The sequence below is a fragment of the Pongo pygmaeus genome, chromosome 16 (assembly GCF_028885625.2).
Source record: "Pongo pygmaeus isolate AG05252 chromosome 16, NHGRI_mPonPyg2-v2.0_pri, whole genome shotgun sequence".
Taxonomy (NCBI): domain Eukaryota; kingdom Metazoa; phylum Chordata; class Mammalia; order Primates; family Hominidae; genus Pongo; species Pongo pygmaeus.
The window spans coordinates 55,670,896-55,687,808 of NC_072389.2; the positions used below are offsets into that span (position 1 = coordinate 55,670,896).

General features: G+C 39.7%; 1 protein-coding gene across 10 annotated transcripts in view; it reads left to right on the forward strand.

Moving 5' to 3' along the window:
- USP8 (ubiquitin specific peptidase 8) overlaps positions 1-16,913 on the forward strand; it is a 74,938-nt gene that overhangs the window by 573 nt on the left and 57,452 nt on the right. For 4 of the 10 annotated variants that reach the window (XM_054452411.1, XM_054452416.2, XM_054452412.2 and 1 more), the window contains exons 2-4: positions 7,572-7,733; positions 14,235-14,403; positions 16,568-16,712. In XM_054452411.1, coding sequence (XP_054308386.1) covers positions 14,300-14,403; positions 16,568-16,712 — 249 coding nt within the window. In that variant the 5' untranslated portion in view covers positions 7,572-7,733; positions 14,235-14,299. Of the gene's footprint in view, positions 1-7,571; positions 7,734-14,234; positions 14,404-16,567; positions 16,713-16,913 lie in introns of those variants that run through there. The other 6 variants (XM_054452414.2, XM_054452417.2, XM_054452413.2 and 3 more) reach the window with 3 other exon arrangements.

Below are 16,913 nucleotides of genomic sequence, written 5' to 3' on the forward strand. Positions count from 1 at the left end.
TCTCTTGGACACTTATAACCGACTTTGACCTCTTTCGTCTTGCTTCCGGTTTTTTTGGGTTTTTTTCCTGCAATCTGCCTACAATCCCAGGCCTTACTACAGCTCCTAAAACTGTTTCCCATTTTCTCGTCTTCCCCAGTCACACTTGATTTTAGTGAAGTTTGAGTTTAAAGACCCTGTAAGCTTGTCAGAGTTAAAACTATGACTTCCTCGAATAGAAGCTTTTTTTTTTTCCTAAAAAGTGCCTTCCATCCTAGAGTTGTGGGACAAGTTAATTTCACCGCCACTCCACCTTGGAAATTATCAGAATCCTTACTTGCAGTGATGTGCATTTATATATAAAGCTGCAGACCACCCTCCTGGATTTACTTCTTGCCTCCAGTTCATTCTGTGACCTTGAACAAGTCACTTAATCACTAACAAAAAATTTACCTGACACGGAGGTGTTGCAGAGCCTAAGGAATTTAATATTTGTTAAGAGACCTGAGGGTTTCAGATGAAAGGGATTTATATCTAAAGGATGTTACCTTTTCTGAATCTGCAAAGCATCCTTAGTTTTGTAAATATCTTGCTGCAGCCATTAAAAATGCCAAGTGGTATTTGTTAAGGAAGTATTCCTGTTTTAGGCTTGCTCTGCTGCGGCTTTGCTATGTAAGCAGATTTTGCATTTCAGCCAATTCTGTTTAAGATTCGTTGGTGAATGTCATTCATGATGGATTTGGGTAGTTTCTCCTTACAACATATCCCTGGACCATTAAGCATATCTGGAAGGTGATATCGATTGTGTTGTGTCTTTATCATGTTGATATGGCTGCCTTGAAATATGTATTCCTTTTCTTGTGACACATTGGATGCATCTTTAATATTAGATAGTGAAGATCCTGTAGTAGTAAAAAAAAATACACCTGTCATTAATGAAATTTTGCAGACATCTGTTTTTTTTTAGAAAACAGTGTATAAGAAAAACTAACAAAAATGTTTTAAAGGTGCCTTTTTTAGCATTTCATTTTTAAATATATTTACTTGGACTTTAATCTTTATGGGCATTTGTTTATTAATGTGGACGAGGCTGGGCGCAGTGGCTCACGTCTGTAATCCCAGCACTTTGGGAGGCCGAGGTGGGCGGATCACTGAGCTCAGGAGTTCGAGATCAGCCTGGCCAACATGGCGAAACCCGGTCTCTACTAAAAATACAAAATTAGCTGGGCATGGTGGCGCACGCCTGTAATCCCAGCTACTCCGGAGGCTGAGGCAGGAGAATCGCTTGAACCTGGAAGGCGGAGGTTGCAGTGAACCGAGATTGCGCCATTGCACTCCAGCCTGGGTGACAAGAGCAAAACTCCGTCTCAAAAAATAAAAACTAAAAAGCGTGGACATAATGGAAAATAATCATAATGACTTTTGGGTAAGACAGTTGGAAAATAAAGCCAGTACATTAAATTTTTTCCATAAGTCTAGCACTATACTTTATTATGAACTTTTCTATATGAAAATGCACTCATATTTATGGAATTGAAAGGAAAAAAATATCTTCAGGTATGTGTTGCTAATAAAATCAGATATAATTAAGGAAACATTTAAAAAATACCTTGTTGTTGTCCCAGTTACCTATTGCTGCATAACAAATCACTCCAAAACATAGTGACTTAAAACTATAATTTAGTATCTCTCCTGTTTCTCTGGCCTGCCTTGACTTAGCTAAGTGGTTTTCACCTAGAGTTTAATGCGTTTGTATTCAGATAAGCAGCTGAGTTTGGAGTCAACCGAGAGCTCAGCTGGTCTGGACATCCAAAATGGCTAATTCACGTGAAGGCATTTGATGTTGGCTAGGAGTTCAGCTGGAAATGTCAACTGGAATGCCCACACATAGCCTCTTCACGTGACTTGAACTTTTGACTTGAACAGTATGGCGGCTAGGTTCCAAGAATACATGTTTGAGGAAGTAGAAGCTGCCAGTCTCCCAAAACGCCTGAGCCCAGAAATTGGCACAACATTACTTCCAACATACTCTGTTGGTTAGAGCAAAGACCAGCGTACAACCCTCACCTCTGAAGGGAAAAATGTCAAAGAATTTGTGGCCATGCTTTGCCTACTATAATTTTGATGACAAAGTTGTATTGGACTCTTGTTTGCATTTATATAGCAGGTGAAGAATCGGGTACACTTCCAATTTCCAATTTCTTTTCTTTCTTTCTTCTTTCTTTTTTTTTTTTTTTTTTGAGATGGGAGTCTTGCTCTGTTGCCAGCCTGGAGTGCAGTGTACGATCTCAGCTCACTGCAACCTCTGCCTCCTGGGTTCATGCCATTCTCCTGCCTCAGCCTCCTGAGTATCATGTCACCATGCCCAGCTAATTTTTGTATTTTTAGTAGAGACGGGGTTTCACCATGTTGGCTAGGATGATCTCGATCTCTTGACGTGTGATCCACCTGCCTCAACCTCCCAAAGTGCCGGGATTACAGGCGTGAGCCACCGCGCCTGACCCATTTCCAATTTCTTTAACCATAATGCTTTATGTTTTAATGGCATATTACAGTTTTCAAAGCATGTTTTTGTATATTTTTTCACTTGATACCTATGGTCACCCTATAGAAGCAGACAAATCATTCCTATTTCATTTTGCAGATGAAAGTAAACTGAAGAGTGGTGGTCGTGGTATTGGGAGTGATTTATGGAATTTGTTCAAAGTCATATGATTAATAAATGGAAAGTAAGGCCTGCAACAGTTCCATAATATTAAATTTATTAGTACTGAATGATGAAATATTATATTAAACTTATTTGGAATTCTACATTTATAGCCGTACTAATTTTTTTTTTTTTTGAGACGGAGTCTTGCTCTGTCTTCTAGGCTGGAGTGCAGCGGTGTGTTCTCGGCTCACTGCAATGTCCGCCTCCTGGGTTTAAGCAATTCTGCTTCAGCCTCCCAAGTAGCTGGGACTATAGGCACCTGCCACCATGCCCAGCTAATTTTTGTATTTTAGTAGAGATGGGGTTTTGCCATGTTGGCCAGGCTGGTCTTGAACTCCTGACCTCAGGTGATCTGCCTGCCTCAGCCTCCCAAAGTGCTGGGATTATAGCCGTGAGCCACTGCACTGGCCCTTTTTTTTTTTTTTTTTTAACTGAGACAAGGTCTTGCTCTGTCACCCAGGCTGGAGTGCAGTGGCATGACCTTGGCTCACTGTAACCTCTGCTTCCTGGGCTCAAGTGATCCTCCTGCCTCAGCCTCCCAAGTAGCTAGGACTGCAGGCACACGCCACTACACCTGACTAATACTATACTAATTCAAGTAAAACAGTTCTCATGTATAGTGAATGAGGCTTAACTAAGCCTTGTCTCTTTTGACTAACACATTACAATTTTGTTTGTTTGTTTGTTTGTTTTTGAGACGGAGTCTTGCTCTGTCACCCAGGCTGGATGCAGTGGCATGATCTCGGCTCACTGCACCCTCCATCTCATGGGTTCAAGCAATTCTCCTGCCTCAGCCTCCCAAGTAGCTGGGACCACAGTCACACGCCGCCACACCTGGCTAATTTTTCGTGTTTTAGTAGAGATGGGGTTTCACTGTGTTGCCCAGGCTGGTCGCAAACTCCTGAGCTCAGGCAATCCACCTACCTCGGCCTCCCAAAGTGCTGGGATTACAGGCGTTAGCCACCATGCCCAGCCTACAATTTAGTTTTTAATAATACAGCAGTCTTCCCCTTATCTGCAGGGGATATGTCTCAAGACCTCCAATGAATGCCTGAAACCACAGATAGTACTGAACCCTATATATACTATGTTTTCCCTATATATACATTTTTATGGTAAAGTTTAACTTATAAATTAGAAACAAGAGATTAACAACAATAACTAATAATAAAATAGAATAATTACAACAATATAGTGTAATAAAAGTTATGCCCTGTGGCCATAACTTGTGCAACTTGAGGTGTGACAGCAAAACTAGCACAAATTTCTTTTTCCTTCATAATTTTGCAGATAAAAGATCTTACCTTAGATCTTAGCAACCTCAGCATGAGTTTTTTTGTTTTTTTTCTTATTAAGTTGAGAACTTTAACCTTTTCGCTTAAAGGAAGCAGTTTGCAGCTTCTCTTTGACATACGTGAATCTCTGCTCTTACACTTTGAAGCCATGATTAAGTAAAATGAGGGTTACTTGAACACAAGCACTGTAATACTGCTATAGTCAGTCTGGTAACTGAGACGGCCACTTAGTGATTAACAGGCAGGTAGCATCTGCAGTGTGGATACACTGGACAAAGGGATGATTCATGTCACAGACTGGGCGAGGTGAAGTGGTGCACAATTTAAAACTTACGAATTGTTTATTTCTGGAATTTTTTATTTAATATTCTTGGACCGTGGTTGACTGCAAGTAGCTGAAACCATGGAAAGCGAAACCGTGGATAAGGGGGGACTACTGCACTAAATTCTGAAACATACCAATAGTGATGTGAACCCACATGTCTTTTTAATAGAGTAAAATGAAATAATTACACATTATAATGCCAATTTCAGAACAAAAAAAAGTTATGGGCATAAGCATCCTGGAGGTGTTATTTTAATTTCTCAATTACAGAGTTTTAAAAATGAAAATGATTTTTAAAAATTTTGGTAGGTTGAATGATTTAAGATGCTGATTTCAACTGGAAACAAATTGTTGCCTTCAGATTATTTTGTTGCTTCTAGCAGCATGTTTATATTCATCCTTATATTGATGGTTCCCAGTCTTCACTGGTATTAGAATTCATTTGGGAAGCTTTTTAAAAATACCTATGTGGGCAAGGCGAGGTTGGCTCATGCCTGTAATCCCAGCACTTTGGGAGACCTAGGCAGGAGGATCCCTTGAGCCCAAGAGTTTGAGACTAGCCTGGACAACATAGTGAGACTCTGTATTTTTTTAAATATATAAATAAGAAACTAAATAAATAAATACCTGTGTGTATGTCTCATCCGTAGAGATTCTGATTTAATTGTTTAGGAGTGGGATCTGAGCATCAATATTTTTTAAAAGTTCTCTAGGTAATTGATTCTAACATACAGCTGGGATTGAGAACTATGTTTTTGGTGCATATTAAGTACAATCTGGCTCCCTACTTAACGATTTTGCATCTGTTAAAAAATGAGGGAGAAGACAAAAGAAATGGATTAAAGTTATAAATGTAGATAGACATCTATTCTGGAAAACAGTCACCCTTTTGTTAGTTTCTGGGAATGGTCCTTAATAAAACAAACAGACATTGGCCTGGTTTGCTAAGTGCCTATATCACAGCATTAAGCCATACTTTGTTACCATCATGTACTTACCTTTCATTTTAAGAGGCAGAAACTTTATTAAGAGTTGTATTTTTTTAGTATCCCCTGTATCACAACACTGCACCTTGTGTATAGTAGGTATCTATTGTTTACCTAATTGAAGCCAGTTTAGACAGTCACTCTTTAGAACTAGGGCTAGTTCAGTTCCTCGGGAGGCTGAGGCAAGAGAATCGCTGGAACCTGGGAGGTGGAGGTTGTGGTGAGCCGAGATTGCGTCACTGCACTCCAGCCTGGACAGCAGAGTGAGACATCATCTCAAAAAAATAAAGAACTAGGGCTAGTTTATTCTTTTCTTTTTTTTTTCCCCCTCATGGCATTCTAAGACTCCCCCAATTAGATAGGGTCTCCCTCTATTGCCCAGGCTGGAGTGCAATGGTGTAATCATGGTTCATTGCAAGCTCAACCTCCCAGGCTCAAGGAAGGCCTCATCCTTCCGAGCAGCTGGGACCACAGGCGCATGCCACCATGCCCTGCTAATTTTTTTTTTTTTTTGTAGCGATGAAGTCTCACTGTGTTGCCCAGCAGTTCACCAAATCCTAGATAACATATAATTTTGGTGTCAATACTTAATTATCTTCCAAAACAATAGGGATTATCAAAGTCAACATTGATGCCTTATTAGTTGATAAACAGATTTAATATCTGTCTGCTCTCACATATAACTGATTTCTAGTTAATATTTAAATCTTAAGATGTTCCTTTAGCATACACTCAACATTTTCCACATCAAAGTAGCTACTTTGCTGTAAACCAATGGTTCTTATTGGGGGTAATTTTGCCTTCTAGGACACATTCGGCAATGACTGTAGACAGTTTTGGTTGTTACAACTGGAAGGGAAGGATGATAGTAAACTGGCATCTAGTGGGTAGAGGTTAGGGATGCTGCTAAACATCCTCCAGTGCACATTGCACAGAGCAGCCTCTCACAACAAGTGTTTACCTGGTCCAAAATGTGAGTGATGGCAAGGTTGAAAAATGCTGCTGTAAACTGATCAGTTTTAAACTGCAGTATTAATTTTTTTGTTAATAGCACTACTGCTCTTCATATTTTGCAGGGTACAGTGTGTGTGCCTCTGTGTGTGTGTGTGTGTGTGTGTGTGTGTGTGTGTGTAAGCAAGAGAAAATACTGTTTCGATCAACCAGTTACCAAAGCGTATTTCTACCATTTTGTGTTCTTTTCTGCAGTGACCTTGTAGTTACTCTTTTCCATAGTATCATTCCCTTGTTCTCATCTCCTTTCAATCTTATTTACATATCCCTAATTTGACCATCTTGAGGTACTACTTTTCCCATCAAGAACTGGCTTTTATTGCCTGCCACATCAAATATAAAGAATTCTAGATGGCTTCAAAAGTCTTACATAATGTGACTCCATCTCCTACATAATATACTTTAGTTATTCTCGTTAGTCAACATTTTTTTTTCTTTTAGTTAAATTCAGCTGACAGGGAGAAACATTTATTAAAGTGGTGACTATGTGAGGACTACTGAGATAGGTGCCAGGAATCCGAAGACATGTCAACATTTTCCCTCTATCCAATTGATTATTTCCCAATAACTTCTGTAATATTCCTTATTATTATTTTTTTGAGATGGAGTTTCGCTCTTGTTGCCCAGGCTGGAGTGCAGTGGCGCGATCTTGGCTCACTGCAACCTCCGCCCCCTGGGTTCAAGAGATTCTCCTGCCTCAGCCTCCTGAGTAGGTGGAATTACAGGCGTCCACGACCACACCCAGCTAATTTTGTATTTTTAGTAGAGACGGGGTTTCTCCATATTGGTCAGGCTGGTCTTGAACTCCTGACCTCAGGTGATCTGCCTGCCTCAGCCTCCCAAAGTGTTGGGATTACAGGTGTGAGCCACCATGCCCAGCCAGATGTCCTCCTTTCTTACCCTGTTCTTAGCTAAATTCTGTCCTCAAAGCCAGTTTCTCTCTCTCTCATCACATCATCATGAGCACTGCATGTGTATGAGGATTTTAAAGCCTTATAGTAATTGTCTGTTAATCCCATTACTGTATTTAAGGAATGATATAGATCACAGGCATTATAGGAGTCACATGAAGAAACAAATTCCAAGAACTGGGACCATAAAGGATGGAAGAGATGGAACTTAAGTTTGTTTCTTTTTGTGGCTGAGACCTCAGATGTGCGCCACTACGCCCAGCTAATTTTTAAATTTTTTGTAAAATTTTTTGTCTTTACTTTGTTGCCCACTTTGTTGGCCACCCACCATCTCTCCCTATCTCTGCCCTTTAGGCAACAACAATACTCAACATAAATATCTGTTCTTGAACTCCTGGGCTTAAGCAGTCCTCCCACCTTGGCCTCCCAGAGTGTTGGGATTACAGCTGTGAGGCACCACGCCCAGTCAGTGCACTGCTTTTTGCATGGAGAAAGTCTTGCTGCTACTGTAAAAAGGTCAGTGTGCTTAATTGATCTACATTCTGTCACAAACTTCTTATTTTATCACAAACTGATAACAAACAGTTCCCCAATCAGCACTGGTCATTGGACCATACTTGGAGTTACATTGCTGTAATGTGAGACTTTCATACTTTTTTTAAAATTGTCACCTATATTAAGAAATACATTTTACATTTTCATCCAGTGTTATATCATATACACATGTACATAACTGAAACAATTTTATGAAACAGTACCTAACCTTACTGTGTGTGACATAGTCTGATGTTTGCTATTTTTTATTGCTGATCATGACCTTCTAATGGATTTTAAAAACACTGCCCTCAAGCATTTAGCACGGTGCTAGAGACATAGTAGTTGCTCAGAAAATACCATACATCTTAGCAGTGATTAAATCTTGAGAGGGTTGAGCCTTCTTAATACTTGAGGATTACTTTAAAATGTTATTTTATCGGCCGGGCACGATGGCTCACGCCTGTAATCCCAGCACTTTGGGAGGCCGAGGCGGGCGGATCACCTGAGGTCAGGAGTTCGAGACCAGCCTGGCCAACATGGAGAAACACCTTCTGTACTAAAATACAAAAATTAGCGGGGCATGGTGGCGGGGCGCCTGTAATTTCAGTTACTCGGGAGGCTGAGGCTGCTTGAATCTGGGAGGTGGAGGTTGCAGTGAGCCAAGTTCATGCCACTGCACTCCAGCTTGGGCGACAGAGTGAGACTCCATCTCCAAAAAAAAAAAAAAGTTATTTAATCAATACTTAGTTGTTTGTGGCACCTTACATACAACGAGTGTAGAGTGGATTATGAGATTTAAGACAGCGAGAAGATACTTACGTTGAGTATTGTTGCTGCCTAAGGTCAGAAATAGGGAGAGAGATGGTGGGTGACCAACAAAGACAACTTTTGCTTTCCTTTCAATATTGCCAAAGACCTTAGGAGTGGCTGGTGTGAAGCCCTGCTTAAAATCAAGACCAGTTTGAATGACTGCAAACCTCAATTTTCACTTTTTACCTTTTAGTCTTCACTTTGTGGTTCCAGTCATCTAATCCCTACTCTTTCTCTTAGAAAGGAGCAGAAGGATGTCAGAGAAAGAACATTTTCTCTTTATTTTTTTTTTTGAGATAGAGTCTCACTCTGTTGCTCAGGCTGTAGTGCAGTGGCGCGATCTCAGCTCACTGCAAGCTCCTACTCCCAGGTTCGCGCCATTCTCCTGCCTCAGCCTCCCAAGTAGCTGAGACCACAGGCGCCCGCCACCGCACCCAGCTAATTTTTTGTATTTTTAGTAGAGACGGGGTTTCACCGTGTTAGCCAGGATGGTCTCAATCTCCTGACCTCGTGATCCACCCACCTCGGCCTCCCAAAGTGCTGGGATTACAGGCGTGAGCCACAGCGCCCGGCCACATTTTCTCGTTGTTAACTCATTTTCAACACTTTTGGGTTTCACTTTTGGAGCACTGCTGTTTGACTAAGGCTGAAGTTCTTTATCTTTGTCAGGTTTACACACCTTAAGAATTTTTATTTTTTGTTGTTAGAAGCATGTTAATTTTTCTTGCATATACTTAGTTATTTTTTTTTTCACTTGCAGTCCTTTTTGAAGCATAAGGGGTTTTTTTGTTTTGTTTTGTTTTAAAAGACAGAGTCTTGCTCTGTCACCGAGACTCCGCTCACTGCAACCTTCACCTCCCGGGTTCAAGCGATTTTTCTGCCTCAGCCTCCTGAATAGCTGGGATTACAGGTGTGTGCCACCACGTCCGGCTAATTTTTGTATTTTTAGTAGAGATGAGGTTTCACCATGTTGGCCAGGCTGGTCTCAAACTCCCGACCTCAAGCGATCCACCTGCCTCGTCCTCCCAAAGTGCTAGGATTACAGGCGTGAGCCACCACGCCCGGCCGCATTTTCTCTTTGTTAACTCATTTTTAACACTTTTGGGTTTCACTTTTGGAGCACTGCTGTTTGACTAAGGCTGAAGTTCTTTATCTTTGTCAGGTTTACACATCTTAAGAATTTTTATTTTTTGTTGTTAGAAGCATGTTAATTTTTCTTACATATACTTAGTTATTTTTTTTTCACTTGCAATCCTTTTTGAAGCATAAGTTTTGTTTTGTTTTGTTTTGTTTTGTTTTGTTTTAAAAGACAGAGTCTTGCTCTGTCACCCAGGTTGGAGTGTAGTGGTGCAATCTCCACTCACTGCAACCTCCACCTCCCGGGTTCAAGCGATTTTTCTGCCTCAGCCTCCTGAATAGCTGGAATTACAGGCGTGTGCCACCATGCCCGGCTAATTTTTGTATTTTTAATAGAGATGAGGTTTCACCATGTTGGCCAGGCTGGTCTCAAACTCCTGACCTCAAGTGATCCACCTGCCTCGGCCTCCCAAATTGCTAGGATTACAGGTGTGAGCCACTGCACCCGGCCACATAAGATAATTTTTAATGTGTTGTATGTTATGGTTTGTCCTAGATCTAAACAAATAAATTCTGCAAATTATTTGACTTCTGTAGTTAATGAACACTTCTGTATAAGTATCAATGGGTTTGTTGTTCCTGCTGCTCTTTTATTTTTTTTAAACGATTGCAGCCAAAATAAGGAAATTGAGTTCATTCAGTCATTCTAGTCTAATATATTTTATGTCAGTCTATTTTCAGATTTCTTTCATGGCAAAATGCAGCAGAATGACTTATCAAAAATGTAACATGTTAAATTCACATAGATTTAGGTTGGATACACAGTCAGCCTTCTGTATCTAGGAATTCAGCCAGTGGCCGATTGGAAATATTTTAAAAAAATAATTGCATCTGTACTGAACCATGTACAGAGTTTTTTCTTGTCGTTATTCCCTAACCAATACAATATAACAACTATTTATATAACATTTACATTGTATTAGGTATTATAAGTAATCTTGAGATGATTTAAAGTAAGGTTATATACAAATCTTGTGCCATTTTATATCAGGGATTTGAGCATCTGCAGATTTTTGGTACTTGTGGGAAAAGTCCTGGAACCACTCTCCTACAGATACTGAGGAATTACTATATATGTTTTGCTTTCTCACTTGATGAGCGGAAAATACCCTTTACCTTCTGTTTGGCTTCTGCAGAAACGTGTGTGATTGTAGAGGCTCTAATAGCAATTAAAACAATACTGAAAGTATTTTTAACACTAGGCATCATTAAGTGACGTTATAACTTACATGATTTTGTTAATAAAAATAGAAACAACTATGGGTTTTTAATGGACTTTAGACATTATCAGAGAAGACTGTTACTTATTTGAACTGTTTCCAAAAATCAAATGGGGACAGAAAAGGAAGCTTTTAAAAAGTACAGTCTTTCTCCTAGAAACCCTTCCTAAAATCTTCGGTGACATCATAATCTTATCCCTGTACTTTCCCTCCTTGTGTCTAATCATTTGCCAAGTCCTGTCATTCTACCTTTGCAGTGTCTCTTACAATATCTGCTTCCTCTATTCCATCTCTACTGCCCTAGTTCTGACCTTCGTCATCTTTCCCTAGGATCATTATAATAGATAACTAGTGTTTTCCCTATCTAGTTTGTCATTTACCCCCTAACTTTATACTCTTCTTAGTTTTAATCACTTACCTGGCTACTTCAGAACCCTGCTACCTTTAGAAAACAAAGTAAATGCCTTAGTAGCATTCAAGGCCTTCCCCGTTACCTGTTCCAAGTCTATTTTTTTTCCCCTGCCTTGTAGATCTTTGTTCATTCTATGTAGTGGCTAATTCCTAAAGATGTTCTTTACTTTCTTTTCTTCATTCTGCTTTTCATTTCTTTGAAAAACCTTCCCCCACCAAGACTCAAATCAAATATTGTCTCTTTGATGATGACTTCCAAGATCCTTCTAGTCATACTTAATCTTTTCTCTTAATTTTTCTTATACTGTAATATTTGTAACTCTATAGTTTGGTATCATACTATGTTGTATTAGCACTGCTTACAACTTTCTCTTCCACATTAGTTTTTTTAACTTTGTTGGTTTTTTTGTTTTGTTTTTGAGATGGAGTCTCACTTTGTTGCCCAGGCTGGAGTGCAGTGGTGCGATCTCGGCTCACTGCAGCCTCACCTTCCGGGTTCAAGTGAGTCTCCTGCTTCAGCCTCCTGAGTAGCTGGGATTACAGGTGCCTGACATCATGCCCAGCTAATTTTTTTTGTTTGTTTTTTGAGACAGAGTCTTGTTCTGTCACCCAGGCTGGAGTGCAGGGTGTGATCTCAGCTCACTGCAACCTCCACCCACTGGGTTCAAGCGATTCTCCTGCCTTAGCCTCCCAAGTAGCTGGGATTATAGGCATGCACTACCATGCGTGGCTAATTTTTGTATTTTTAGTAGAGATAGGGTTTCACCATGTTGACCAGGCTGGACTTGAACTCATGACCTCAAGTGATCTGTCCGCTTTGGCCTCCCAAAGTGCTGGGATTACAGGTGTGAGCCACCGTGCCCAGCCCCAATGTTCCAAGTCTTTTTTTTTTTTTTAATCAATATGTTTTTTAAAATGTATATTTTTTGTTAGTTGCTTGTTTAACCCATACTTCCTAACTTTTACATCTCTCTGGGTACTCTCTTCATATTTATGTATGTTGCATTGCTTTACTCACGTTTGCATTGTTATGCTCATATTATTTCTTTCCTTAAAACTTTAAGTACATTACATATATTCTTTTATGTGTTATAAAGCATGATACTAAAATGATCACCTGTGCACATACTACCCAATTTGAGAAATAGAACCTTGCTGTACCCCTGAAGCTCCTTGTATGTGTCTCCCTGATTACAACTCTCCCTCTCCCAAGAAATATAATGTTGTGTTTAACATTTTCTGTCTTTCTTTATAGTTTTACCTCATTTATATCATTAAGCAATATATTGTTCAATTCAATTTGATTTTTAAACTTTATATGGAGTATCATATTACACATATTCTTGGTTTTTCATTCAACATTGCGGGGGATGGGCAGAAGATGATGAGGTGAGAAGGCGGGCAGGGTATGTTTTCTGGTTAAACTATTTATTCTTGGAGAATCAGAGACCATATCTTATAAACCCCTTTAATACCTCTGTTTAACATGAGGCCTATTGTTGCAAGCAAAGTCTCCTGATGATTTACACTGACATTGAAACAATGCTATTGTCTCTATAAGTATGAGGAAACCCAGGGGAACCCTGTCATACTCTTTCCTCAATGGATGCTTTTAGCAGGTTTGATGAATTGTTGATGAATTAGATACCTCGCTAGAAGGACATATTTGATATCAGTTGATCCATTTGGGAGTGATAGTGTGGTCCAGAGACCTTTTCTCCCCTATCACTACAGCTTTAGACACAGGACCCAGGGTGGATGGTAAAGTGTAGAAAATGTTTGTATATTAGATCGTTGTTTCTAAATGCATAGATCTGAAAGTACAAATTAAAGTGTTTGGTTCAACATGTGTTTATAGATACCTAGAGCAAGTATAGATAGAAAAAAAGTGAAAATGATAAAAATGCAATACTCAGAGAACAAAATGGTTTGGTGACTAAGACAGTGGACTAATGTGCACAGGGTTAGAAGGGATGAGTACCAATAAATCACAAAGTATTAATAATTAAAATGTTACTAGAATTAAAGCAAATTGGGGTGCTTTTGGAATTTTCATAGGTGAGCAGAGGCCTTCCCATCCCCTGCTCCAAGTTGTACTTTACTTAGCTTTTTAGGATTAGATGTTCATGATGTCCATTTGTTTAATGATAGTGAACTGGTAGAATGAAGATTAGTAAGAGATTGGAAAGAAGTAGCCAGACGTGGTGGCTTACGCCAGTAATCCCAGCACTTTGGGAGGCCAAGGCGGGTGGATCACTTAAGGCCAGGAGTTTGAGACCGGCCTAGCCAATATAACAAAACTCCATATCTACTGAAAACACAAAAACTAGCTGGGGGCATGGTGGCGAACACCTGGAATTCCAGCTACTCGGAGGCCTAGGTAGGAGGATTGCTTGAGCTCGGGAGGTGGAGGTTACAGTAAGCTGAGATTGTGCCATTGCACTACAGCCAGGGTGACAGAGTGAGACCCTATCTCAAATAAATAAATAAGAGGAAGAAATCACTTAAAAAAATAAATGGATATCATCAATGAGAAAAGAGAAATATTTCTAGATAAAAATTCCATCTACTTATGATCTAAAGATTAATGCTGTTTTAACAAAAGAAACATGTAAAAGCTTTGATTTTTCTTACTACTAGTTCCTTTGACAGGTTAAGATTCCCAACTCTTAAGGCAAAATGATACAAAACGTAATTCATTTGGTTAATGAAAATTTGAAAAAAATTATTACATTCTTCACTCATATTCTGCTTATCTTAAACTCCTGAAATAGATATTCTAAACAATTTAAAATTAACCCTGTTAGCAAAGGATATGGTTTAGGAATTTTATTTTTTTAAACTGCTCACTTGTTTTATTGTGAATGAGGAAAATTAGTGTAATTATTTGTATTTGTTTCAGGAAAGAACTACTTTTAAGGAAATATAGCATCCATTGTGAAAGTGGAAAAGTAAAGATAATTCATCATGCCTGCTGTGGCTTCAGTTCCTAAAGAACTCTACCTCAGTTCTTCACTAAAAGACCTCAATAAGAAGACAGAAGTTAAACCAGAGAAAATAAGCACTAAGAGGTATGATGTATCCTTTGCTAGTTTGATTGAATCAAATATTAATTTTTAGTTCATTTCCATATTAAAGTTAGATGAATGTTAATTTAAAGTTTATTTGAAAAATAACACCATCACACGAATAAAATAAGACCTCCTTAGAGAAAGTCTTAATGTAATTATAGCACAATACATATATATTCTGCTCATATGCATATTATCTACTCTCCAGACAGATCATACAGATATGATCTCTGGGTCATAAAGTTTAAGAGGCAAAGATTATGAGGCTTCTAAAAAAAAATTCAGCCAGAAGCCATCGTCTTTTCATAAAACGATACAAAAATAATTCCTTTTTGGCCAGGTGCGGTGGCTCACGCTTGTAATCCCAGCACTTTGGGAGGCCAAGGTGGGCGGATCACCTGAGGTCAGGAGTTTGAGACAAGCCTGGCTAACATGGTGAAACCCCATTTCTACTAAAACTACAAAAAATTAGCCGGGCGTGGTGGCGCACATCTGTAATCCCAGCTACTCGGGAGGCTGAGGCAAGAGAATTGCCTGAACCTGGGAGGCGGAGGTTTCGGTGAGCCGAGATTGTGCCATTGCACTCCAGCTTGGGCAATAAGAGCAAAACTCTGTCTCAATAATAATAATAATAATAATTTTTTTTTTTTTTCACTTTGGGAGGCCAAGGTGGGTGGATCACCTGAGGTCAGGAGTTTGATACCAGCCTGGGCAACATGGTGAAACCCCGTCCCTACTAAAAATACAAAAATTAACTTGGAATGGTGGCATAGGCCTAAAATTCCAGCTAGTGGGAGGCTGAGGGATCCCTGAGCCCAGGAAGTGGAGGTTGCAGTGAGTTGAGATTGCGCCATTGCACTCCAGCCTGGGTGAGAGTGAGACTCTGCCTCAAAATAAAATAAAAATAAAAAGATCTTTTGAAGGGCAGAAAGTAAGAGAAGGATTGGGCTATTTATCTTGCTAAGTTGGTAAGTTGATGGGGTGACGGAAAACAACTCTAACTCCTGTTGAATGATTTTCAAATGGGAAACAATGGGAAAGATAAAGCCATCTTTAGATAGGACAAGGTCAGGCCTAAGACAGTTTATTCCTTTCTAGTAATGTCTGGTTTACCTCTAGCACTACCTTTATCCCAGAGGAAGTGGTATATGTAAGTTGGTTGTATCCAAACTTGCATCTAACTTTGTATCAGTTCTGAAGTAGTGGAACCTAAATAATGAAATTTGCTTTATCAAGATCAGTGGTCCCCAGCCTTTTTGGCACCAGGGACTGGTTTTGTGGAAGACAGTTTTTCAATGGACCAGGGTTAGGGAGGATAGTTTTGGGATGAGTCAAGTGCACTACATTTATTGTGCACTTTATTTCTATTATTATTATGCTGTAATATATAATGAAATAATTATATAACTCACCATAATGTAGAACCAGTGGTATCCCTGAGCTTGTTTTCCTGCAACTGGACCATCACATCTGGGGGTGATGGTTGACAGTGACAGATCAGCAGGCCTTAGATTCTCATAAAGAATGCGCAACCTTGGCTAGGCGCGGTGGCTCATGCCTGTAATCCCAGCACTTTGGGAGGCTGAGATGGGAGGATCACTTGAGGTCAGGAGTTCGAGACCAGCCTGACTAACATGGTGAAACCTCGTCTCTACTAAAACTACAAAAATTAGCCAGGCATGGTGGTACACTTCTGTAATCCCAGCTACTTGAGAGGCTGAGGCAGGAGAATCACTTGAATCTGGGAGGTGGAGGTTGCAGTGAGCCAAGATGGCGCCATTGCACTCCAGCCTGGGCAACAAGAGCTAGACCCCGTCTCAAAAAAAAAAAGGAGTGCACAACCTAGATCCCTCACATGTGCAGTTCACAATAGGGTTCATGATCCTATGGGAATCTAATGCCACCATGATCTGACAGGAGGCGGAGCTCAGGTGGTAATGCGAGCAATGGGGAGTGACTGTAAATACAGATGACACTTTGCTAGCTAACCTAACACTCAACTTCTGCTGTGTGTCCTGGTTCATAACAGGCCATGAACCAGTACCAATCTGTGGCCCTGGGGTTGGGGATCCCTGATAAAGATTATCTGTGGACTTTGTATATGACCTGTATTTTTTCCCCAGATGTCAATTGCTTTAATTATTATTTTTTCTTTAATTTTAAGTTATGTGCACAGTGCCCTGAAGATCTTTAAGACAGCAGAAGAATGCAGATTAGATCGTGATGAGGAAAGGGCCTATGTACTATATATGAAATACGTGACTGTTTATAATCTTATCAAAAAAAGACCTGATTTCAAGCAACAGCAGGTACCTTTTATTTTTGCATTGTTATTTCCTAAGCTATTTTGCATAATGGAGCTATTGATTTTTTTCTAAAAATTTTAAGTAATAATGAAATGTAGCTCAAATTATATGCAGCATGATCTCATTTAGATAGAAAAAGGGAACTAAAGATACAGTGTTATTATTTACAAATGTGTGTAATGTGTGAACTCGTACACATTCTTG